Genomic DNA, 26,795 nt, shown 5'->3' on the forward strand with positions numbered 1-26,795 from the left:
CACATCAGACCGTTGCGTGTCTCGGGGCGCGCAAAGGGCGTCCGCGCCACGCCACCTGAGTGTAATTCAAAAAGCGTCTCCTCAGTACATTTTGTATAGGAAGGACGTAAGGCGCGCCGCCGGCGGCGCGGCGCGCGCCCCGCCGCCGCCACGCCACCTGGGGCGCGTCTTACGTCTTTCCTATACAAAATGTACTGAGGAGACGTTTTTTGAATTACACTGAAGCGGCGTGGCGCGGACGCCCGTTGCGCGCCCCGAGACACGCGACGCTCTGGTGTGGCCGGTCACTAAGACGCATGTCTTGCGGCGCGCAACGGACGCGAGACACGCGACGCCTAAGTGGGGACGCTGCCTAACTTGAATGCTGTTGTGTAATATACTAACCCCGAAGACTTACCGCGAAAAATTTAATTTCATTATCTACGGTCTGTGTACATTGTAGGTACAATTTGGAACAGCGATAAGAGACTGAAAAACTGTTGCTATTATATGTATGTAATAATTATGTTTGTTAAATGAATTGGGCACACTTATTAGATTGAACTGAAATTCCACAGTTACATACTCAGGTGAAATTGCAATACACTTTTCGCTACGTCGACTGGTGCTGCCCTCATGTCGTCGACTTTTCCATATTACTTTGTATGGTGTCAAATTAGTTCCAACGGCGGCCGCTAGCATTAATGTTGGTCATGTCCATAAGATGTCGTGTATTTATGACAATCAGCGCCACTGTCGCCACGTGTGTTCGTTGCGTTGCCGCATAACCGAATTAATTGTATTTGAATATGTTAAATAGTTACCTTTTTGTCACCATCATAATAAGCGAGACGACTAAAAAAAACTAACTAGTCCGTCAGTTAGATTATTAAAGAATATCAGAAACGATTTTTTCTTTTTTCTCGTAAACGAAATTATATTATGGCCCTCGCAAGTTCTAAACTTGTTACTTCTTATTTTATTATTCCAAAATTGGGCTTGCTGGCAGAAACTAGCCATCGGACATAATAATTCGCATATGAGAACTCGCCAAGACCTCAGACTACAATATATTATCCTACCTCTAAGTAATATGAAGAAATGATATTTTATGTCGTTATAAATAAATTTCAGGACGGACCATTGAACTTGGCACCCATTTAGATGTCACTTCTTTTGTCGTTGAAGTTAACGACAGAGGCATATGTATCATATTATTGAACTTGGCTCTCATTTCACATTCATGTTTTTGATGGGATACGATTTAAAGGGACAAGGTACAAAAATCATCACTGGTTATGTTCAAGACTGGTGACGTATGTTCTTACGTACGTCTTTATGCTAATATGCCAGTTGTAACATTACGTCAATTGTGCGAGACTGTTGATTTAAAATAGTTTTGTTGGGTGTCAAGTTTATTTTTAAAGGCCAAAAAACAGCGGCATATAGAATTTAATGTGAAAAAGATCGTCTTGAGCACTAGACAATACTTAGGAATTATGAAATAACTTGCAGGGCTGACTAATCTACCTTATGTGTAAGCGGCTTACGTATCTAGAATTACCTGGGAAGTCACCTAAAAGCTCGGCCACACATGCGTCAGCGGAGCGCAACGAAAGCGGTGCGCCGGACGAACGCTGGCGTTGCGCCCAGCGGACGCCGGCGGGAACTAACGAGCGCGGATTGCGAGCGGAACGCCAGCGTTCCGGTGGCGTACCGCTGTCATTGCGCTCCGCTAACGCTACGCTATCAATGTGTGGCGGAGGCTTAAAAGCCAGTGGCCAGAGTCGACTAAGCGTCAAAGACTATCCAACACTGAAAAGTCAGCTCGTATAGTTTAGTCTGTGGTGTCCTAATTGACAGATTAAAGTCGACGAGTAGAAAAAATATCTATACATACATACAATCACGCCGGTATCCCATAAAGGGGTAGGCAGAGCACTACTAAAGCTTCAGTGCCACTCTTGGCAAGTAAGGGATTGAAAGAAATCTAAATTGTGACATTGCAGTGACAGGTTGCCAGCCTCTCGCCCACGTCACAATTTAATCCATATCCCACAGTCGCCTAAAAAATATCTATATCTATAAAGAAAGTATAAAAGAGTCTGGGACGGGCCTTTGACCGACAGCGGGACCTAAAAAAAGACAAAATGACATAACGAGATAAAATGATTAGCATAACTTGTTACGTAACTAATGGAATGGTGACCTAAAGAGCCACTTCTAATAATCTGGGCGCGACAAGTAGCCTATCTTTCCCTTTCTGTAACATGACTTAGCTAATTAGTTATCTCTCTCTCTCTCTATTGCTATAGACAGGCAACCAAATGTTGTCACTAAAAAAGGCGGCAAAATTTAAAAATCACGGGCTATAACTGTTGTGTGTGCAACTACCTACCGAAAATCTGTATCTGTATAGAAATCTGGTAACAAAAAAGGAAGGTTTCATACAAACTACATATGACATTTTGGGAAACCCAGGGGTTCTTGCTCAGCAGCACGGACTCTATCAGCCTACCAATTTTTATCAAAATCGGAGACATGATCCAAATGTACAAACTTTTCGGGAATTGCACTAATATAAGAAGTGCCTATCATCAGTATAATTTACTTGATAAAGATAGTTAACCCAGTATTATTAGGTTTTTATTCAGTGTATTAACAGTATTTTTATGTCAGAATACTCTAGGAATAATTCATTAATTATGAGATACTTAAATATATAGCACTTTGACACGCTAGTTTATCAGTTTTATCACGCTATAAGAACGTTTTTAGGCCGTAATACAAGGTTTTTTTTATGTTACCTCACCTGCAAAAAACTATATACCATGAGTTTCTCACGTTTAAAAAATAAATAGAATACGAAAATGTATACACCTTATTTTTATTGAATTCCATTAATGTTGAGGGAAGGTTGTTTAGGTCAAATACAATTAATTTCTCTAAGAAACGAAAATAAAGATTTATATATGACAAAGCCGTTATTGTTACGTACATATCAGAACAGAATATTACTTTCCTTGTTTTTAGACGTAACATTTTCCTTTATATTTTTAAGTTAGAAATCACAACAGTATCAAATTGTCTTTGTGATCTTTCTCACAAAGGCGTTTTGCGTTTACCTTACAGCCTGACAAAAAGGAGTATAAATAATAGGGGTGCCACCGTCTATGTATATGTAAACCGCTTTGCATGTGGCAACTATTTTAGCACTTCTGTATGAGAAAAGTAAGTGTTGCTTTAACTCTGCAACCTTCAAATCCAGCGTGAACATCTGGCCGAGCTCACTCCATCGTAGGCCACGGCCTTTGGCTAGTCTGTGGCCCAGAGTAAGCCCTTTTTTTTTTTTGTTAGCCTATAATGGTGTCCCACTGCTGGGCAAAGGCCTCTCCCCTTGACCTCCATGACTCCCGGTTTGGTGCCTCTTCCGGCCAGTTAGTGAGAAAAGTGTCTAGGTCGTCCCTCCATCTCCTTCTGGGCCTGCCGCGTCCGCGCTCTAATTGTGGCATCCAATTGGTAGCTACACTAGCGCACCTGTCAGTATGCATGCGGCAGACGTGACCAGCCCAGTCCCATTTGAGCCTGCATGGCAGTCCTCTCGCCGACATCGGCAATGCGGGTTTTTGAACGCCCATTTACAATTTAAAAAAAAGATTTTATTGCCAAGCTTTAACATCACACGTAATCCCGCGAAATTCGCGTTTCGCATACCTACGTCTATTACATCAGTGGCCTTGACATTACGGATGTACGGGAATCGCTAAACATAGAACGCCTAGTCAAACTGTTATACTTTATTATCTCTGCACTACGGTTAAAATCAGGCTAACACGACTTGTTCAGGGCCTACCACGATTGCCAAATTGCGAGTAACTTTTTGAGAGAATAATCCTCAAATTTTGCGAAGTTCAGTGACGCGTTTGGTAGGCCCGGCCCGGTGAGATTAAGTACGGTTTGCATCGATTTTTGACATGTTTTGAGTTGAATCTCCTAAATTTGCATTACAGATTACTGTCAGGAGGTTCTGAGCGTGATTAGATGCTGACGTGTTTTGTCTGGTATAATGGGAATTTATGTTTTTAATTATTACCGGTGTTATGTTTATAGTAATCGTGCTTTTTATAATTATAATCCCTAGTAATTCTTTAAAGTATTGAAGTTAACATATGGGTTCTAATCTAACATCATCATCCTCCTTGCGTTATCCCGGCATTTGCGGCTCATGGGAGCCTGGAGTCCGCTTTGAGAACTAATCCCAAGATTGGGCATAGGCACTTGTTTTTACGAAACCAACTGCCATCTGACCTTCCAAACCGAATTTTATGATACACTTATTACTTTGTTATTAAATTTTATTTTGTGCTGTGTGCTTGGTGGCATATTCGACTGTGTTTAGGTTTACTGCAATGGATCAGCCACAGGCAGGCCCAAGTGGCTAGCAAAAACACCGACACGTAGTCTTCTGAGTGTTAGTTTCTCGAATATATAAATAAATAATCACTCCAATTTTGCTTGGCGAAATCACATGATGGGGTTGCAATTAAAAAAAAATCTAAAAATAACTAACATTGATCTGTTATGTTCTCGTTCTGTTCAAAGTTCTTATTCTTAACATCTAATATTTGTCCTTCTTTGTTTACCAAATTTATAATTCTAAAAAAATCGAGATATAGCTAGGAAATAACAGCCGAATAGGAGAGAGTTACAGCTATATGATTGAGATGGCAATAAATACCCCGTAAGAATAGTTTGGAGTTGTGGTACCTACAATGTTATATATCTGTTAAGTAGATGTCGGCCATTTTTGGCAAAATGCCAGTGACTGTGTACCTGAGTAGAGATTGGAAAAGTTTGTTTGTTATTGGGAAGGTGAATTAGGTGAAAGCATCCATATTAATATTATAAATGGGAAAGTGTGTGTGTCTGTTTGTTTGTCCGTCTTTCACGGCAAAACGGAGCGCCAAATTGACGTGATTTTTTAAGTGGAGATAGTTGAAGGGGTGGAGAGTGACATAGGCTACTTTTTGTCTCGTTCTAACGCGAGCGAAGCCGCGGGCAAAAGCTAGTTTACTATAATTGCTATTAAGAGGATACGGTAGCGAAAATGCTAAAATGGAAAGGAGCCCCCCTTTCAACTTGGGAATTTTAGTTAAATATACAAGTGTTATTAACTAGATTTATCGAAAAAAAACTGTCCATTAAGAATAACTCAGTCAAAAGATATTTCAAAAAAATCTTTGAAATCGAGGTTCCGCTCTTGACTCTTTCCTCCTTCAAAACTTAATCAATCGGAACGAAATTTGAGAATCTGAATAACAATGAAATAATCTATGTCGGACCGTTTAGCTTTTTTGGTTAATTGTTACCAATCTTGAGTATCACACCTTTTTTTGCGCCACAATGAAAAAGGCCGTTATTGGAAATTTTTGATTGGCTCTAGAGTCTTTAAAAAGCAGAATATCAAAAAAATCAAAACGGTCCGACACAGATAAAAATAATAACAATTTGTGTTGAAAAAATCATTGCTCTATCTTCAAAAACCAGGGAGGAAATAGTCGAGAGCGTTTGTATGGAGAATTGACCCCTACCGTATCGTCTTAAAGAGATGAAGTTCATTCATCATCCTCCTTGCGTTATCCCGACAATGCCACGGCTCATGGGAGCCTGGGGTCCGCTTTGACAACTAATCCCAAGATTTGGCGTAGCCACTAGTTTTTACGAAAGCGACTGCCCTCTGACCTTTCTACTCGAAGGGTAACGAGGCCTTATTGAAATTAGTCCGGTTTCCTCACGATGTTTTCCTCGTCATTTATCAAATGACATTTCGCACATATGTTCCGTTCGTTCGTTCAACTGTGTGTAGGCTATGAGCTAGCAATCTATCACTGCAGTATCATAATTTCGTTTTCTTTCAACCCCTTACTGCTAGAATTGGCAATGAGAAGCGGTTTCATGTGCTCTGTCCAAGTGGCTTACTCCTTTTGGGAATACGTGAGTGTATGTATGTATATATCACCGTGGAAATGACACTTTATAATGCCAAAAACCTTTTCTCCAGAAATTAATAACGTGTAGCAAATGGTCCACTGTTGTCCATCCACTTTTGGCGTGTTGCCAGCACATTTCGTTTCGAAATTAAAACTACTGTTTGTCAACAGATTACTGCAGTTCAGTTCCTTTTAGGACCGGAAAATATATTTAGACGAAGCATTTGGTACATTTTTTACTTCATAAAACGGTCCAGAGTTGACATGTATCATTGACAGTTTACACCTTCCCCTTATTTAAATTCGTTGCTTAAATGCTTAGTGAAATAATACCTAAGGGACCGGCCACATCAGAGCGTCGCGTGTCTCGGGGCGCACAACGGACGTCCGCGCCACGCCACCTGAGTGTAATTCAAAAAACGTCTTCTCAGTACATTTTGTATAGGAAGGACGTAAGACGCGCCCCAGGTGGCGTGGCGGCGGCGTGGACGTCCGTTGCGCGCCCCGAGACACGCGACGTTTAAGTGGGAACGCTGGCTAAGGCGTAAATTACACTCGGGCTGCGCGGCGCTGGAATCCGTTCCGCGTCTTACGACGTGCGTCGCCTGTGTGTAGATACTGTAGATAGTCCCTTAAAGCTCGGCCACACATGCGCGTTTTGATAGCGTAGGCGGAGCGGCAGCGGAGCGTCAGCGGAGCGCAACGATAGCGGTGCGCAGGACGAACGCTGGCGTTGCGCCCAGCGGACGCCGGCGGGGACTAACGAGCGCGGATTGCGAGCGGAATGCAAGCGTTCCGCCGGCGCACCGCTATCATTGCGCTCTGCTCACAGTGCTCACGCTCCGCTGACGCTACGCTATCAAAACGCTTTATGTGTGGCGGAGGCTTTGTTGGCCAGCAAAGCAACGACCCTTTTTATCAAACGCGACGGACGATAAGCGTGGCCATCACAAGTCCCTTTTAAAAAGTTTAAAACGTTCAGTAAACATGATCGATGGCGACCGTTATCAGTCCGCTATCGCCAAGGCCGCGTAATCAGTTAGTTGCGATTTACTTATTACATTTTATGCGAAGGCGGGCTACACTGCTTTAAATAGTCTTTAAAGAAATATCTTCAAGAAATACTGAAATAAAGCTTGACCAGAAATATACTTATTTACTTTTTTTTTTTATTATTTAATTTCATGACGCATTGGATTTATCTGTAATGTCATTGAAATATGTTTTCAAATAAATAAATATGACTACGCGCCATCTTGCGGAATTTCATTAGAACTATTTTTAACCCCCGACGCAAAAACGATGGCATCGTAGCTCCCGAACGGATGAACCGATTTCGATTTAGTTTTTTTTGTTTGAAAGCTGAGTTAGTCGGGTGTGTTCTTAGCCATGTTTTATGAAAATTGGTCCACTATGTCGCGGTTGGGGGTTTTTTTGAAAATTTTAATTTTGTGGTTAAGTTATCTTTATACTGCACTGAACTGTCACTCCAATCTCCATACATCATAATAACAGCGCCCTCCTGACAATAGTCATATATTTTTGGTAAGACTTTTTATCAAAATGTCATGTTCTACTATAACATTTTCATTTTACGAAATGTTATCCTGCTATCCTGTAATACAAGACTGATATAAAAGTGTATGTGGTCTTCAATACTATCAATATCACCTAATTTCGGTACCTGGAATCACATACTAGAGTTGCTATAGATTCTATAGAATATCCCATTTGCCCTAAATCACTTTATCCACACAGATTGACGACGGATTGACTTGTTTTTTAAGTGGAGATAGTTGAAGGGATGGAGAGTGACATAGGCTACTTTTTGTCTCCTTCTAACTCCCCACTTCCCTAAAATGGGGGGTGAAAGTTTGTATGGACCATTCCGCAATTGTGTCGCTTAACTTCAAACTTAGGTAAACCCATTCTACCTGATTATCTTTCAGATTAATATTATATTTTTATGTACTTAATCAATCTTAAAGCAGTTAACTAAAATGGAGTTGGGCGGGACATGTTGCTATTAGGCAGAGTGATGGCAGATGGACTAAAATGTTAACGGAATGGTGGCCGCTCACAGATGTAAGAAGCGTTTGGCATCCGTTGGCTCGTTGGGTGGACGACATCCGGAAAATTGCGGGTCACAACTGGATGAGACTAGCTCAGGACCGGGACAAGTGGCGTACTAGAAGAGAGGCCTATGCTCAGCAGTGGGCGATAAAGAGCTGATATGATGATGATGATGAAAGCAGTTTGAAGCTAAGCGACACAATTTTCGAACTTAATGCGAGCGAAGCCGCGGGCAAAAGCTACTAAAGCTAGTTCATATTGTAATAAACATGGATTTATTTTATTGAAATTTGTACACTGAGAGAAATTTGCATTGTGAATTTAACAAGTTCGACTTGTTGCGGTTTATCCGTTTGAATCAGCCAAACGTATGTTCAAAACAATATGTGTCAGGTTGTTTTTATAAAATCGACTTGTTGATTCAAATATATTGCCGATTCAAATGACAAGTAGCTTGTTGTTTGAACCAAAGAGCACGTAGGCGCTATTTTAACCAAAAAACTTGTTGAACGAACATGAAAACTGGTTGTATTCTCTCTCAGTGTATATTAATTAAACGAAAAATGGCCCATTTCTCGAAGCTGCAAGTTACAATGTCTAATATGACAAGTTGGAAAGAGACTTCCTCTTGTAACTTTCAGTTTTGGGAAATGGGCCCCTGGTTTCATTAAATAACATAATAACTATTAACTATAGTCATCAGCTTTCAAAGTGCATTTATACTACTTATAATATTAATAATTTGCCTACTCAATATTTATAACCTATATTGTTTGCATCGCAATTTCACAGATGAGCGACGCTAAGTGCGAGCGAGAGGTATAGCCATTCTTTCCCGTTTTAGCAGTAAAAAACGCTATGAGAGTCTCAGGTTTTTATTCAAGCGCTCGTGGGGCCATTAGATCCGCGGCGATAAGGATCAAATGACATTGACATTTACACGATATAAGTGCATTGGTATTGCGATCGGCATAAGATTTATGGATATTTTATCTTATCTATAAAATAGTTTAGTCTCATGGTTATTTGTTGATAGACGAAGCCTACTGTCGATCTAACCTTGATAATTCAACATGATCAGTGCAACCCGCTTATCTATTTTAATAGTTGGCTAAGCTTACGTAGAATTTTATTTCGTGTCGTGTGTTCTCACAAGTTCCGGTAAGAAAATAAAAATAAATACCTATGACGAACCACAAACAGGGTTAAAAGTTAAGCCTCCGCCACAGATAAAGCGTTTTGGTAGCGTAGCGTTAGCGGATCGCAATGATAGCGGTGCGCCGGCGGAACGCTGGCAATCCGCGCGCATTCCGCTCGCAATCCGCGCTCGTTAGTTCCCGCCGGCGTCCGCTGGGCGCAACGCCAGCGTTGGTTCGGCGCACCGCTGTCGCTGCGCTCCGCTGACGCCCCGGTGCCGCTCCGCCTACGCCATCAAAATGCGCATGTGTGTCCGAGCTTTTATTCTAATGTTTTCAAAGGGAATCAGTATTAACAGCCTTTGCTGCTTTAGTAGGTATAATCATATCATTCATTTTATACACTTACACATTTCTCATTACAGTCATTAATTTAGCTTATAGGAACCTATGGATATTTATATTCCATCTTTTTTGATCAGGCGCTCTCTCGACTATTATATCTGGACAATATTGGACCGCTTAATAGTATCAAAATGTTGTTATGTGCAACATCGGGGTGTAATAAAATCCCAGTAAATCGCCTTCTCTATTGCCACACCGAGATAGTACAGCCATTTCGGTCTACATTGATAAAAAACAAGATGGTTGCCGGTTTTTGCCCAATATCAAACGGGTCGACGACTTGTTACTTGGGCGTTTAATGTAAAAGATTAATATGTTCGTGATGTAATGTAATACAGCCATGCTCACTTTGCACAAAAGCTTATTAATAAAAATAATAACAACATAGCAAATAGAATATCAATAACCACAAAATTAAAATTAAAAAAAAAAACCTCGACCGCGACATGGTTAGATCGATTTTCATGACACATGACTAAGAACACTCCCGACTAACTCAGCTTTCAGACAAAAAAAATCTAAATCGGTTCATCCGTTTGGGAGCTACGATGCCACAGACAGACACACAGACAGACAGACAGACAGATATACAGGCAGACAGACAAACACACAGACAGACACGTCAATTTAAATTGACGTGTGAGACGTTTACATACGTCATTGATAGAAAGGTTACAAATTCAATTGGGATTTGTTTCGTAATATTCAGATTTAATTATTGAACAGAATACATTTATTTAACTTTACAGCATAGTCCATTCAATCGTGATATAATACAGAGCTTTTCAGTCGAGTAACATACCATGTCACGAAGCTTGCGGGGTACGAGAGTGAAAAGCTTAATTAACACTTTCGAAACCGGGCTCTACGCGGCGCTACGACATTTTCGCTATATACGGGGAAACCCATGTAATCGGCTACGCTTCTACGAGCGGTGTACCCGACAGTCGGGTTCTTGGTAGCGAAAGTGTTATATCACTTACAATACTTTTTCTATAAGTCATCATCTTCATCATCAATGGACGAACAATATCATCAAATCATCATTCAAGTTAAAATTAATGTTAATAACGTCGTTCACCGTTGTATCAACATCGAATTTCCTGGCAACTAATCGTTTGTAATAACCGTCTGTGATTGGTCGATAACGCGATAGCTAAAAAAAAATAGAAGTTCTATTTTTAACCCCCGACGCAAAAACGACGGGGTGTTATAAGTTTGACGTGTCGGTATGTGTGTCTGTCTGTCTGTCCGTTTGTCTGTCTGTTTGTCTGTCGGTCTGTGGCATCGTGGCATCGTAGCTCCCGAACGGATGAACCGATTTCGATTTTTTTTTGTATGAAAGCCGAGTTAGTCGGGAGTGTTCTTATCTTTTGTTCGTTTACTAGCTCGCGGTGGGACGTGGGACCATTGCCTCAAAGATGCAGTAAAAACCAATTTTTTCTACTCGTCGACTGTAATCTGTCAATTAGGACACCACAGACTAAACTATAAGTGCTAACTTTTCAGTAATGGATACTCTATGGCAGTTCCCACTCAACTATAATAATATATGTAATCTCATTATATTTGACTTTAAGTTAACTGTAATAATTTCAAAAATAGAACATCATACAATTTCTATACTAATTTGCGATACCTGGCAAATTTTTCTGCATCTGAAATACATTTTTTTTTATTTGTCGCCTTATCGGCCAATCAGAGACGGTTATTACAAACAATTGGTTGCTAGGTAATTCGATGTTGATACAACGGTGAACGACGCTATTAACATTAATTTAAACTTGCATGAATTATGATATTTCCGTCCATTGATGATGAAGATGATGACTCGTAGAAAAAGTATTGTATACAATAGTGATATAATTAAGCTTTTCACTCTCGTACCGTACTATTAGGCCACTCAGCAAAGCTTCGTGGCCTAAACATGGTACTCGACTGAAAAACTTTGTATTATATCGCGATTGTATAAAATACTATTACTTTCTTGTTAACCTAAAAATATTAGTGTAAGCCTACGAAAGAAGTGCTATCCCTATCTGTTGATATATCTTATTGACATATAATAAGCTAAAGTTTACCCCTGAACGTGCGAATAACGTCACTTGAGTCAGTTCTTCCTTTAACGTCATAATCATTAACTTTTTCAAAATTGCTCAACTCCTTACAAAGCAGCAGCAACTTGATATACGAAATTAGACCTAATTTATTAGGACACACAGCAGAGTTGGAAAATATGAAACTTATTTGGCTGTAGAACTGGAAATCACAAATCGATACACAGGTGCCACTGGGTGTGGTGCAAGGTAAAAGTGGTAGCGATTTTGAAAACAGGTCTTTATTCATTAGGATTATACTTCCTCTTCTTATCGTGTGAAGGGATCAAAAAGCTAGAAACATACTACGCGGACGTCCGTCGTCGATCGACCGCGGACGGGGATCTGGACAATGAATATTATACACTTAACCGTGAAAACTATCGGTCGACGGATGTTTTGGTGACCGTGCACACTGATCGGTCGCGGTCGCGGTCGATTTACGACGGACGTCCGCGTAGTATTTTCCTAGCTTAAACACGAAACACAACGAAATAAAACAAACATTCCGAACTCCTTATTTTCGCATTGACATTTAGCTATTAAACTTGCGTTCGTATTTTTGATTTTGCTATCCATCCAACACAATTTATTTATTTCATTGTGTGTCATAAAAACAAACATTTACGATTTGGGACGATTGTTTAATATATACCTACATTTTAATTCAATCGACCATTTATACCTCGAAGTATTGCAAATAACATAAAATAATTATGACAAATTGCGTAACATATTAAGGTTTTTGAACGTGCTTGCATTAAGTTGGTGACATACGCCACTAATTTAAATGACAGACGACGCGTTTCGTTCCATTCACGTTCTGTTTACACGACTCATTATAAGCCACTTTTTCAAAGTATAAACCATTTTATAAATTATGTTTTGTATGACTAAAAGTAAACAATTACATATGAAATATCAATGTTTTAAACATTAATCACTTAATAGTATGTTTGTAGTTTTATTCCGTCTTAGTAAAAATAGACTAACATTGAAACAACGATTGTAGTCGTAAAATGGAACGCATACATCGCGAAACGAAAGGCCGAGTAGTGCCGATTGGATCCCGAACTTAGCCGAAGTTTTGAAATGGCGAATTTTATGAAATCTTCGTTAGCTAATTGTAAAATAAATACGCAGTGTAAGCGGCAGTTTTCATATACATTTTCTATTCCTATATTTAGACAATAGATTTAAATAGTTTTCTATTACGATACTTGCGTTGTATCCGAGAAACGTGGTCCAAAAGTTCTTAAAATTTGTAAGGCGCCATCTCGTTTCTTCCCTCGTTTTTTATCCCTTTCTGGTTTTTCGTTTTTATATAAGTAGATGAGAACAAACACACATCCTCATACATTTTTGATGGAATCGAAGCTTTAATCTCAATTAAACTAATAATTATTTATTTATTTATTTAGTTACAAGAACGGTTTACCAATTACACTTGTACATACATTAACTCCGATAAAACATATAAACATAAAAACATCAAACATAACGTAACATAGGTTATACAGTTAACACATATACTTCACGCTGTCTCAGAATAAGTAAGGCATTTGGATGTCAGTTTAGACCAGCTGCCGTTGAAGATATCCACATGTGGATCGGATCGCAAGAGCCCGTTCAGCGAGATGAGCATGTCGCATAATTGGGAGTGACGGCGGGCAGCTGTCGCTCGTTTATTATCCTCGCTTTTACCCCATCACTTATACTACACGCAAAACCACTTTTTTGATAAAGTAAAGCAAACGGGTTTGCTAAAACTCGATTTCGGTGCAGCTATAATAATTGACTTGAAGTCTGAAACTGCATTGAATTGCCGAAACTTTTATTTGTCATACTGCAATATAGATGGCGTTACTTTTTAGTTTTTACTGCCAGCTTGTAATCTGCACTATAGCTCGTTTATGTTTAAACATGAAGAGAACTCAGTCAGGGAGTGTCATTACTCATTATAATCGTAATATTTTTATAGTATTTTATGCAACAGGCGTTTAAAGGAGGTCAAAAAAGACGAGGAGACAAAGAATTTGACCGACGTGGTATAAAATGTGTGATACTCAAGATTGGTAACAATTAACCAAAAAAGCTAAACGGTCCGACATAGATTATTTCATTGTTATTCAGATTCTCAAATTTCGTCCCGATTGATTAAGTTTTGAAGGAGGAAAGAGTCGAGAGCGGAACCTCGATTTTAAAGATTTTTTTGAAATATCTTTTGACTGAGTTGTTCTTAATGGACAATTTTTTTTCGATAAATCTAGTTAATAACACTTATATATTTAACTAAAATTCCCAAGTTGAAAGGGGGGCTCCTTTCCATTTTAGCATTTTCGCTACCGTATCCTCTTAAAGATCTATGCACGACCCTGTAAATGACGAATACAGTTCGGGAGTAGAAAAACATTTTATTGCAAATGGTAAGAACTTGGTACGACTCTTAACGCGGTTGTGAAGCGTTGCGGATCTAATCAAATGATGATAAGGAAAATACTTTACAAGGAAAATCTTTACATGGAACTATTAAAGGATTATCCATTATGTGGAACTATTTGTGAGTGTGTTTAAAAAAACGTCCCACTTTGTCGCTTACCGTTAAGGCGAGATCTCAGAGGAAAAAATTCTATAGAGAGGACAAGCCGCGCGCGGCCTGGTCGCAAATGTAGGCCCATGGGCCTACACCGCCGCCAGTTCGCCGTCCGCTGTCATCGAGTGTACACGCGCGCTGTTCACCGACGAAAAACGAGTTTTATCCAAAATGCCGAAGTGTGCAATAATAACTTGCAAACATCGCAGTGACCTGAATAATTTCCAAGCCGATAGGATAACATTTCATAGGTAAATACTATTTATTTCCTTTTATTTCACATAAAACACGAATTCAACGTAATACTCCGAGTTGTACCATGTAACCTTACGTTTGCTTGTGCTTTAAAACGTTAATTATACATTGCGGCTACACAAGGAACATATTGTAAACAGTGTAGTGTTTTGCGCCGCAATGAACGGTGTACAAAACGATTCACTCAGTGAGACATTTTTCTCGGAAACGAGGCGAGGCGTTCCCGCTATTTATCGTTGTGTGCGTGCGCGATCGCGCTCGCTTATCGTTCGCATGTACACAACCATTGAAATGATGCGCGTGTATTGCGCAATAGGAGCGTCCTGCTACAAGTGTGTGTGGATTAGGTGTGTGCGTGCATTATCTTTACAATTACTGGTGCTTTGTGTGGGTTGCGCAGACCTTGCGACAGGCGTATTCTATACAAATCGCCCGGCATGACCTATCTCCCGAAATCTGTGGGCGAGATTTACTTGTATTTTTCTATGGATAAACTGACAAAGCGGCTTTATAGCAATCGATAAAGTGGGACGTTTTCCCATGCACGCTCATATTTATTCATACATAATTTAAACTATTAATCTTATAAAATCCGACTAGACGGACTATAAAAGGGTATCACTTTTTCATTCATCGATATTGTAGTGTTGCAATTGTTACAAATCATCGTTCGCCTGCCCTTATCCCGGTCATTTGGGGTCGGCGCAGCATGTCCTCTTCTTCCATACCTCTATCGTCCCATGCGCGGATCCAGGGGGGTTGGGGTCATGGGGGTCATGACCCCCCCCTGGAGCCTAGGTTGGCCATACAAATAGACCACGTGACCCCCCCCTGGGGCCTGGGCTTTTACCACGTGACCCCCTGGGCACGAAGCTGGATCCGCGCTTGTATCGTCCGTCATCTCATCACTCACACAGCAGTCCAACCACCTTTTCTTCGGTTTTGCTCTCCCGTTACCTCCTTCAACATAATCGTGATAACTAATATAATCGCACAGAACTTTATTTATATAGAAGAAACAAGTTCATCTATTTGTATAGGGGCCGAGCGTGTCAAATTTTGTACTGAAGTTGTTTCTTGCCTGTAATTTTAAATATGTCTCAGGCTCTTGATTGTTCATAATTTTTGTGTTGTTGCAATTGAATATCACGTAACGAGGCATTTTTTATGTTTTGATTGACTCACAGAACTTAATTTAGATAGAAGAAACAAATTCATATATTTGTATAGGGGCCGAGCGTGTCAAATTTTGTACTGAAGTTGATTCTTGCCTGTAATTTTAAATATGTCTCAGGCTCTTGATTGTTCATAATTTTTGTGTTGTTGCAATTGAATATCACGTAATGAGGCATTTTTTATGTTTTGGTTGACTTCAACTTACAAAAATTGACGCCCGAAAGCTGCAAGCTGCGAGTAAAGACGGACAACTCAGTGGATTTCACTGAGTTCATTTGACACGCTAAGTAGATACGTTTGCTTGATCTATGGTATATATGACATCTGTGTATAATCGTGATATTTTTGACAAGTGAACAAGTCTAAAAACATTATTTTTGAACAGGTGCGAGGAGGCAGCACCGGAGTCCCGCCACCGGCGCCTCCGGCGTTAGAGGAGAAGAGGTCGCCACTGCAGCCTCAGCAGCAGGGCAGGGCGCAGCCCCCGCCTCAGCCAGCGCCGGTTGTTCAACCAGGTATTATATTATTATTAAGAACCCATATTGTCCCACTGCTGGGCAAAGACCCCTTTGCTTGACCTCCATGACTCCCGGTTTAGTGCCTCTTCCGGCCAGTTAGTGAGAACTTTAATTTCACTATTTTACAAGAACCAAAGACCAAGACCAAATAACGATTTTCTAGTCGCAAATCACTGATCAGTTAGAAATTAGAGCGTAATTAAGCGTCGTGAGGAAACCGGACTAATTCCAATAAGGCCTAGTTACCCTTCGGGTTGGAAGTTCAGATGGCAGTCGCTTTCGTAAAACTAGTGCCTACGCCAAATCTTGGGATTCGTTGTCAGAGCAGACCCCAGGCTCCCATGAGCCGTGGCAAATGCCGGGATAACGCAAGGAGGATAATGATGAAGCGTAAACCCTTTTTCCCCTCACTAGCTCGGAAACACTTGTTTTGTCCTTTATTACCAGCGGGTAAAAACTCATTTTATCCACTAGTGGGTAAAGTAATTTGACCTTGAATAAAGTCAAATTAACCGCTTTAAAATTGATAAAAGTAGGTGAATCTTGTCATAAAGATGATTTACCACCTGTGGAAGTACTGGAAGCAGTGGTTACGCATTTTTTGCGTTGTAGTTTCCTCGCTACAGTGAGGGGAAAAGTTTTGTGTTACACTCGGGTGCAAACTAATTTTACTTCTCGTGTGTTAAAAAAAACTCGCAAGTTCAGGATTCTATAGTTGAACCACGAGTGAAGCGAGTCCTTTCACTTGCTCGTTTTTCAATTCCACACTCGGCGTTAAAATACAACTTTGCCCCCTTGTATAACAAATAACTATTAAACTTGTATCTTTCCTGTGTTGTATTGTGACAGCTGCGTATTGTCAACAGAACCAGTGGTCGCGCCGCCCAAGCCCGCCATCGTAAAGGCGCCGAAGATACCGAAGGTCAACCAAAAGGTAAGCCATTCACACAAGGTATCCATGCTCCTGGGGGGGGTCACGGGGTTTGACCCTTTGGGCCCACCTTAGCCCACCCTGGAGCCTAAGTTAGCTATACAAATTGTCCACGTGATCCCTGATAAAGCTGCTGGATCCACCCTTGAAGGTATCCCTTTCCAGCTTCACTGTCAAGCTACTAGCAACACCGGCTTCCGAAGCATCGGAAGGGAGGAGCCCAAGCGATAGGTATCTTGCCGTCCAAAACGTTCTACCATTTTATGCGGGAGAAACGCGCACTTAGAAAATTTTATCATAATTACGACACAGATGCGTAGAACATTTGACACACACGTGAATGTCAAACATTGCACGGTGTTCACATTTTTATTTTATAAAAAGAATAAAGTAGAAATTTTCTCCTCATGTAGGATTCCTTTTGGCACACAGCAACACCGCAGCTCGGTCACTGGCGATCAAATATATGAAAGAGGCGCGTTCCTAGCACACAGTCTATGCTCGTGTAGGTGAACGCGCACTATGCTTGTATGAGTGAAATATGACAGGTCGACTGTTCGCATTTTTGACAGGCGATAACTGTGAGGTAACCGAGAGGGGGTGGGCGACACTTTCAGCGGGGAGCGGGAGTGGCCATACTGTACGCTAGTGCTCTTTATTATACTCTGGCAACACAGCCCGGGATCCTGACCAGAGTATGTATTTTACTTTTTTTGCCCTAAGTAACTCGGCGCCGGCGCTCAGTTTTTTTAAAGACTTAATGTAACATCGCTCGCAGACGTTTATGCTCGATAAAAAAATAGTTTACTGTTCACACTTGATAGCAGACTTGTTTTAAATACCAGTTTGATAATAATGAGAATTGATAATAATTAATACAATTAACGAGGTTGGCTTTTGGATGTGGTTCGAAACATCCTCGTTGCTTCCGTCGTTATCGGGTAACCGGTTCGATTCCTGTGGTACTATCATGGGTTAAGAATGTTACTCGACAGCGAGAACTTCATGGTAACACACATACATAAACTCATGCCTGTATTTAAAAAAAAGTAGGCAGAGCTCATGACTCATGAAACAGTTCAAGATTTCTTAACAATTAAGAAGATGAAATAAAACGTAACTTCGTTAAAGACGACATCCATACTATACTAATATTATAAATGGCAATTGGACCTTTTAGACAAAATGTCCAAATGTTGTATGTGCTATAAGGCACCTTTAGGCATGGAAAGTCACATGAAAAGTTGTCGTAACTATTATTAGATGGCGCTGCATTCGAAAATCTTGACTGATAACTCTATACCTATTCAATATACTCTATGGTAGCAGCGTCATTATAAACGCCGTATTTTCATAGACATTTTAGGTTGTCTGCAACTTTAGCTAGTTCCCACTTCCGAGTTCTAGACAAATATGCAAACGCATGACGTTATTCAAGGTCAAGATTTTGTTTTGCGCGCAAATTCCAACTGAGTATACAAGTTTCTTTAATGCGTAAAATAAGACTTGACTTAATACTGAATTACTTAATATGTCTGGTCTGACTGAATGACTTATTTATACCAGTTTTTATTATACCTATAAATGACTACGAGGCGTTTAATAATAATTTATAGACTTATTGCATTATAATTTGTGACAAAACTCGTTAGGATGCCTAGCATCCTTTTTAACCCCCGACGCAATAACGACGAGGTGTTATAATTTTGACGTGTCTGTCTGTCTCTCTGTCTGTCAGTGTGCGTCTGTCTGTGGTATCGTAGCTCCCGAACGGCTGAACCGATTTAGATTTAATTAGTTTTGTTTGAAAGCTGAGTTGGGACTGTTGGGAGTGTTCTTAGCCATTTTTCATTTGTCTATGTCGGGGATTTTTTTTTTCAATATTTTAATTTTGTTGTTTTTTTTCTCCAAATGTCCGATGTAGTGTGCAAGCGCCCTAACGGTCCGATAAACGTCGCTCACAGCAACTGCGGAATATGGCCAATACGTGTCGTGTCAATTGTTACAGAGTAGTGATGGGACTGTTGGTTTTTTACGACATTTTTTATCGATTCAATTCTTTGGGAAATGGTGAACTTTTTTTTATTTTTATTGAACGTTTAGGTTCAATGAACAGTATGAGTCACCAGTAACTTTTCTTTGCGAGTGTATTTTTTTTGGGAACTTTGAAAAGTTGTTTCTTAAACTCCAAATAAAATATAGAATTAATGTTTCTGTTGAAATGTTTAGAAAAGCATTTTACGAATGTTTACTGTAAACATTAAATACATATTGTAAGTTATATTAAAATAACATTAAAACTTATTTCTGACTCCGGAGTTACCGTTCAAGAACAATTGAGTATATAATATACAATAAATTATATTAATTAAACACTAATAAAAACTTGGTGATGGTGATACAAGCCAAAATATATCTTAATTACTAATTATATTTATACTAAAAGATATTTAATATGTTCGTTTGAGGTTTGAGGCAAGGTACTTAGCAACTTCAACTTTTAATTTATTTTTAAAAGTAAACTCATTAAGGGGGAAATTTTTCATAATTATTAGTAATTCAGGAATTTTGGTTAAATTCTAATTGAATAAAACCAACATAGTGCATAGCAACCAACTAACAAAGATTATAATTTATTTATAATAGTCTGATACAAATCCGGAGGTCGCGGGTCGCACCAATCAGTTTTTCGGAACTTATGTGCTAAATGTCATTTGATATTTACCAGTCGCTTTTCGGTGAAGGAAAACATCGTGAGGAAACCGGACTAATTCCAATAAGGTCTAGTTACCCTTCGGGTTGGAAGGTCAGATGGCTGTCGCTTTCGTAAAACTAGTGCCTACACGCCAAATCTTGGGTTTCGTTGTCACAGCGGACCCCAGGCTCCCATGAGCCGTGGCAAATGTCGGGATAACGCAAGGAGGATGATGAGTGATACAAATGAAGAATTTAATAAATATCCCACGTTTTGGACTTCGACAATTATTTTGTAGGGATTGTAGGGAACTCCGGATGTGGAAGTCCTGGGTTCAGACAGAAGTTTAACACTTTGCACAGTTTCTGCTCTCTAAAGCGCTGGCAACTTGGCTTGGCCTGCCTCCGTTTATTAAAATTGAAGAAAGGTAATACATTTATGTATAACTAGCTTTTGCCCGCGGCTTCGCTTGCGTTAAAAAGAGACAAAAAGTAGCCTATGTCACTCTCCATCCCTTCAACTATCTCCACTTAAAAAATCACGTCAATTCGTCGCTTCGTTTTGCCGTGAAAGACGGACAAACAAACAGACACGCACACTTTCCCATTTATAATATTAGTATGGATTACTCTTAAATGATCTATATTCTACATTTAATGATCGTATTTTCTATAAAATTATACGCTTAGTGATTCTTGCAAGTATTATAGATAGTTTATCAGCCATATATTACGTCATATACTATCTGCAAAGGTCAAATTTACAATAAATAAGTGTCAGTAATATCATATGATCGGCATATATATCATTTTCAATTAATTATGTTTTACGCCGCCCAGTTAGCGTTCTTCGTAGATAAAAGTGATGAGGCTTTCCAATACAAAAGGGTTTTTTTTATCTCCTTGTGCGTCAAAGTCCTCACGTTTTTGTGTTAAAGGAAAAAATGAACAAAATAATATACAAACTTGAAATATCGTTAGCGGACGTTTCCGCTTGATTTTAAATTTAAATTTATAATTTACCCTATTGGGAATATCTTCATAAAAACGCAACACATCTCGTTGCAACTCGGTAGGTAAAGTTGCCAGAGTTCAAGCATGGTGAGAGGAGTGTTAGGGTTGGCAACGCGCATGTAACTCCTCGGGAATAGCAGGCGTTTATAGGCTACGAAAGTACCGAGACTGCTTACCATCAGCCGGGTGCCTTTTTATCACTGATTAGTATTAGAAAAAGTAAAGTTTTAAATCTAATTTGATTGTTATTTTTTGTGTAATTTTCGTCAATATACATATTTTGCGTTGATAACTTAATACCTATTTATAAATATTGCTATTTTGAACAAAATAATAGAGTATAATGAACCTCATTGTTAATAATCCCTATGCTTTAAATATAAACATAATATATATAGATTTTTCCTTTTTTTGTTACTGTTGATTTTTTTCATTGCGATTGATGTCTGCATTTATAATTTGCGATGAATCTCATTACCTCACTATCCTCATCATATCCTATACCTATATTGATAATTTTGGTTGCATAAGAGACTCGAGAAAAAATATTATAATCAATTATGTTATGGGTATCTTATCATTCTTATCTTAAATATGCAGATGTAGGTACTTATGATGCATCAGCGATGTTAACCATCAACATCTTGAGCGCGATCATCGTCCCATCCCGATTATTATCCCTGTTACTTCAATACAAGTGACATAAAACAGGTCCCAGTTTATTACAATAAACCAGTAATCCCTAGGTGGCTTAGGTTTTCGTTAAACCAGCCGGCGTGTCACATCACTACCAGTCGAGCGCTCAGCGCCACAACAGACGGTCGCGCCGCGCGCCATTTTCAATTTTCCAAATTCGAATTCTTATAAAAAAACAAACAGTTCTATTTTCAAATCTGTCGCGTTCGAAGTTTGGGTGTTTTATAGTGCACGCATTGGAATTCAGATCTGTTTTTGTGTTGTGCTTGTGAGTTTTATAGCAATATTAGTTCTGGTGACACAAATTGGATGGCAGTTTCATGGTTTTTAAATGCGCAGTGCTGAGTTTTCATCAATATCCTTACGAAATGCGATAGAAGTTACGGTCGAGGTGTTTTATGCTATTGTGTTCTCTGGCGTGAAAAATATTTTTAATTTAATCTTGATCTCGGCGGCAGAGCGACGTCGCTCCGCTATTTGTTATTATTTTAATTGTGACTCTTGCAGACCAGTCTCCTTTCGATATATCGGAGCGTTCAAAATGCTCATAAATATCTTAAATATCCAAGGCGTTCGACCATGTTTAGATATTTTTAAACGCTTCGGCCGGTGAGATATATATGATAGCTGTGTTCACATAGTATGTGAACCTCGATCCAACTAGTATCGATTGCAGTATGTCACGGTTGACATATAAATTATATAAACATAGTATTGTCGGAACTGTCGGCATATCGTCACTACTTTTAAAAAATCTCGTATCTCACGCTGTTCCTCAAAGTTAAAACGCAGTAAGTCTATATGCATTCCATACATACTTACTACAATTTTCTTTTCATTGACAGACGAAGATACAAGTTTTTTTTTAAAGTAGTGACGATATACATGATATAAAGTATAAACATAGTACTATCGGGTTAAACTAGACGTTTGTAGTTATTGGCTGCATCATATAAAACTTGTTTAGGTTGTATCGACGTTGCAGCCGTTTATATCGGGCATAATATATATTTTTTATTTATTTATTTAGAAACAAACAGTCTTATGAATACGTATGAACATAAGGCCACAGTTTTTCAGTAATAGACCTATAATTTCCTGTATGTATACAAATATAAACAAATAAACTTATTACTACAAAAATAACATGCAAGAAGAGAAAAATAGTTTAAAAAAAATGATCGTCAGTGTTAAAAGCTATGCTTATTCTAAAAAAAATATTCTAGTCATACCAAGCTTATTTCTAGCAATTTTGACAGCTCAGCACTGGCGTCAAGTGTTATTTTAAACGTCATTATCAATATAAGTGAAAGAAAGAAGAAAGAAAGTTACGAAATAAAACATATTTTTCGCTGCAAAGACGAAATTGATTGGGAGTTTCTTATGGGGGGGCGGTATGTTATTCCAGCATTTCGTGGCGGGATATCTAAAGCTGCCACGGAATGCAGCTGTGTTGTGCCGTGGGCAGATAAGTCAAGAAGAGTAGCTACTCTTAACATGCCGCTGAGAAAATTTCAACAATAACAAGAACACAGACGGAAGGACCAACCTGCAACTTGTGTGGGAATTGAATGCCGACGTTTAGTCACACCTCGGACACTGGCGATCAAATATATGAAAGAGGCGCGTTCCTAGCACACAGTCTAAGCTCGTGTAGGTGAACGCGTACTATGCTTGTATGAGTGATATATGACAGGTCGACTGTTCGCGTTTTTGACAGGCGGTAACTGTGAGGTAACCGAGAGGGCGTGGGCGGCACTTTCAGCGGGGAGCGGGAGTGGCCATACTGTACGATAGTACTCTTTATTATACTGTGGTTTAGTTGCAGTCCAACTGTATAAGTCTTAGATATTTGAAGTTGTTGTTTGATTCTATTGACAGTTTCTCTATGTCTCTTCTTTAATAGTGATACACTCATGGTAGAGGCTTTAGGTACAGAAATTAGATTACTAACTCGCCAGCGAATTTGTCAGTATCTAACTCGTGCTAAGACTACTCTGTGAATTCTTTATTGAACACTTCATCCAGAGCAGAGTTTAAAACAAATAATACGAACGCCCATTCGGTCGGATTCGGGTATTCTCGCTCGTTAATATAATTGGCTCATTGTCACAGCCGACTCCACAAACATCTGTACAAACCGACGTTCCAAACATATGTATACACGACCGTATTGCCACTGTCTTAGAGGTGTGTATACATATCTTTGGCATGGTGGTTTGTGAAGATGTTTATGACGTCGAGCGTAGTCATTAAAATGTAACGCTTCAGTACCTCGCGCATCCGTCGGTAACGTAATAAGATATATTAACTCGTATTTGGCTAAAGAAGCAGAAAAAAATGTTTTAAATAAAACCTTTTTTTTTTCAGATTTTCAGATCTTAAAATTCTGCTATTAGGGTTCCGTAGTCAACTAGGAACCCTTATAGTTTCGCCATGTCTGTCTGTCCGTCCGTCCGTCCGTCCGCGGATAATCTCAGTAACCGTTAGCACTAGAAAGCTGAAATTTGGTACCAATATGTATATCAATCACGCCAACAAAGTGCAAAAATAAAAAATGGAAAAAAAATGTTTTATTAGGGTACCCCCCTACATGTAAAGTGGGGGCTGATATTTTTTTTCATTCCAACCCCAACATGTGATATATTGTTGGATAGGTATTTAAAAATGAATAAGGGTTTACTAAGATCATTTTTTGATAATATTAATATTTTCGAAAATAATCGCTCCTAAAGGAAAAAAAAGTGCGTCCCCCCCCCCTCTAACTTTTGAACCATATGTTTAAAAAATATGAAAAAAAATCACAAAAGTAGAACTTTATAAAGACTTTCTAGGAAAATTGTTTTGAACTTGATAGGTTCAGTAGTTTTTGACAAAAATACGGAAAACTACGGAACCCTACACTGAGCGTGGCCCGACACGCTCTTGGCCGATTTTTTATGTAAAATATTTCTGTAAATGGATGAACCGAACCTATTGGATTATTGTGTAAATGTGCAATACACGCATCATTACCATACTGTGTACAGCCACAGTATAATAAAGAGTACTATCGTACAGTATGGCCACACCCGCTCCCCGCTGAAAGTGCCGCCCACCCCCTCTCGGTTACCTCACAGTTACCGCCTGTCAAAAACGCGAACAGTCGACCTGTCATATTTCACTCATACAAGCCTAGTACGCGTTCACCTACACGAGCTTAGACTGTGTGCTAGGAACGCGCCTCTGTCATATATTTGATCGCCAGTGTCCGAAGTGTGGTACAGCTACAGTACGTGCGAACGACCAGCAGGGGCCAATTTCTCGAAGCTACAAGTTACAATTTACAAGCGGTTGTCAATGTCTAATATGACAAGTTGGAAAGAGACTTCCGCTTGTAACTTGTAGCTGTCAGTTTTGAGAAATGGGCCCCAGGGGGTACGTAGTAGTGTCATCAGTCATCACGCACACAACGACAACTGCATAGATTATATTGAATTGTATGGTATAGATTTATCAGTCAAGATTTTCGAATGCAGCGCCATCTATTATTAAGTTACGACAACTTTCCATGAGACTTTCCATACATAAAGGAGCCTTTAGGCATGGAAAGTCACATATTTATGAAGTTGATGTAATCGTACAGTCAACAACACAGCTGTGTAGTGTATACAGACAAAGTGCCAAAAATATGTATACAGAACTTTATTACCTGTACATAAAGGTGTGTAGACATATTTTTGGCACTTTGTCTGTATACACAGCTGTGTTGTTGACTGTACATCAACCAGTCACATAAATAACTATTTTACACGGACTTATTTGCCAAGAAAGATGCCAGTAACAAAACTTACAATTTAATTACATATAATTAACCATATAATGTCGTTCGCTAGTTTGCAGGTAGTACAGCGACATCTAGCAAAAAATTTGGACATCAAAAATACTTACACATTTTACGACAACAAGTCATTACCCAGTTTGCGGGGGTAACAGTGACATCTAGCGAACAAATTGCACTACGGCATACAATTGTTTTTCACGCCCTCTATCGCTGAGTTTCCTAAACATATCCTAAGTACATCGGATTTACTATTTCCTCTGACGCTAGCCCGCCCCGCTGCTCGCTCCGCTCCGAGCGTTCACTCAGTACACTAATGGGAAACTTGCAACGACGACTAGACAAGCTCCGCTTTGTGTATAAATAGTCCTGGCGGGCACCCAAACTCGCAGACATGCTGTATTATATATCCACAATACAACAGATTTAATGTATACATACATTCTTGATAGTTTAGCTTTAGACTTTGTTTATTGAAACTTGAAAAATAACCTAACCACGATTTAAAAAAATATCCGACATAGTGGATCGATTTTCATGAAACATGGCTAAGAACACTCCCGACTAATTCAGCTTTCAAAACAATAAAACTTAAATCGATCCATCCGTTCGGGAGCTAATGCCACAGACAGACACACACACAAACAGACAGACAGACACGTCAAACTTATAACACCCCGTCGTTTTTGCGTCTGGGGTTAAAAATGCCATCACTCACTGGCGTTAGAATTCCATTCGGAATTTATAGTCAATCAATCTGGACTATATACGGGCACAGAATATATAATAGTACAAGTACAGAAGGCCCACTGCTTTGATGTTTCCGAAATGCCGCCTTTTTAAATACCTACAACATTCTTACAAAGAAACGAGCCGCACGTGCGCGGCGTCCGGTGATAGGGTTACCAATGGATCCAAACGAATTAATACTCACATTAAATGTTCTATTATTATATTCAAGTCTTGAGTACTTTCTAGGTATATACGCTGTATTTATATATTTTTGTTCAAGGTTCCAACATCACAAGCCTTATTGAACTTTTCCGTGGGACTTAATCAGTAGTAGATCTGTATAAGAATGTCTTTTGGTATTTATTTTATTCAATATGTCTATTTAACGAAGTATTATTAGCCATTCCACCCGCGGACATCGCTTAAAAAACCTCGCGACGTAAAGTAACAATAGAAAGTGCGAACGTGCATTCCGTGAGAATGTGCGCCATCCCTGAGTAGACCGCGAACTCGCGGCCGCCAGGATATACTTGTAGCGCGGCGATAGGATCGCGGAGTGAGCCGCCCCTGATACGGGTCTTACACTGAGAGAAAATACAACCAGTTTTCATGTTCGTTCAACAAGTTTTTTGGTTAAAATAGCGCCTACGTGCTCTTTGGTTCAAACAACAAGCTACTTGTCATTTG

At 39.4% G+C, this 26,795-nt stretch overlaps 1 protein-coding gene across 5 annotated transcripts in view; it reads left to right on the top strand.

The window, feature by feature from the left end:
- LOC125239061 (la-related protein 1) overlaps positions 1–26,795 on the top strand; it is a 138,227-nt gene that overhangs the window by 33,222 nt on the left and 78,210 nt on the right. For 3 of the 5 annotated variants that reach the window (XM_048146521.1, XM_048146519.1, XM_048146520.1), the window contains exons 2-3: positions 16,089–16,218; positions 17,088–17,155. In XM_048146521.1, the coding sequence (XP_048002478.1) occupies positions 16,089–16,218; positions 17,088–17,155 (198 nt within the window). Of the gene's footprint in view, positions 1–16,088; positions 16,219–17,087; positions 17,156–21,667; positions 21,825–26,795 lie in introns of those variants that run through there. The other 2 variants (XM_048146523.1, XM_048146522.1) reach the window with 1 other exon arrangement.

Source organism: Leguminivora glycinivorella, chromosome 25 (assembly GCF_023078275.1).
Source record: "Leguminivora glycinivorella isolate SPB_JAAS2020 chromosome 25, LegGlyc_1.1, whole genome shotgun sequence".
Taxonomy (NCBI): domain Eukaryota; kingdom Metazoa; phylum Arthropoda; class Insecta; order Lepidoptera; family Tortricidae; genus Leguminivora; species Leguminivora glycinivorella.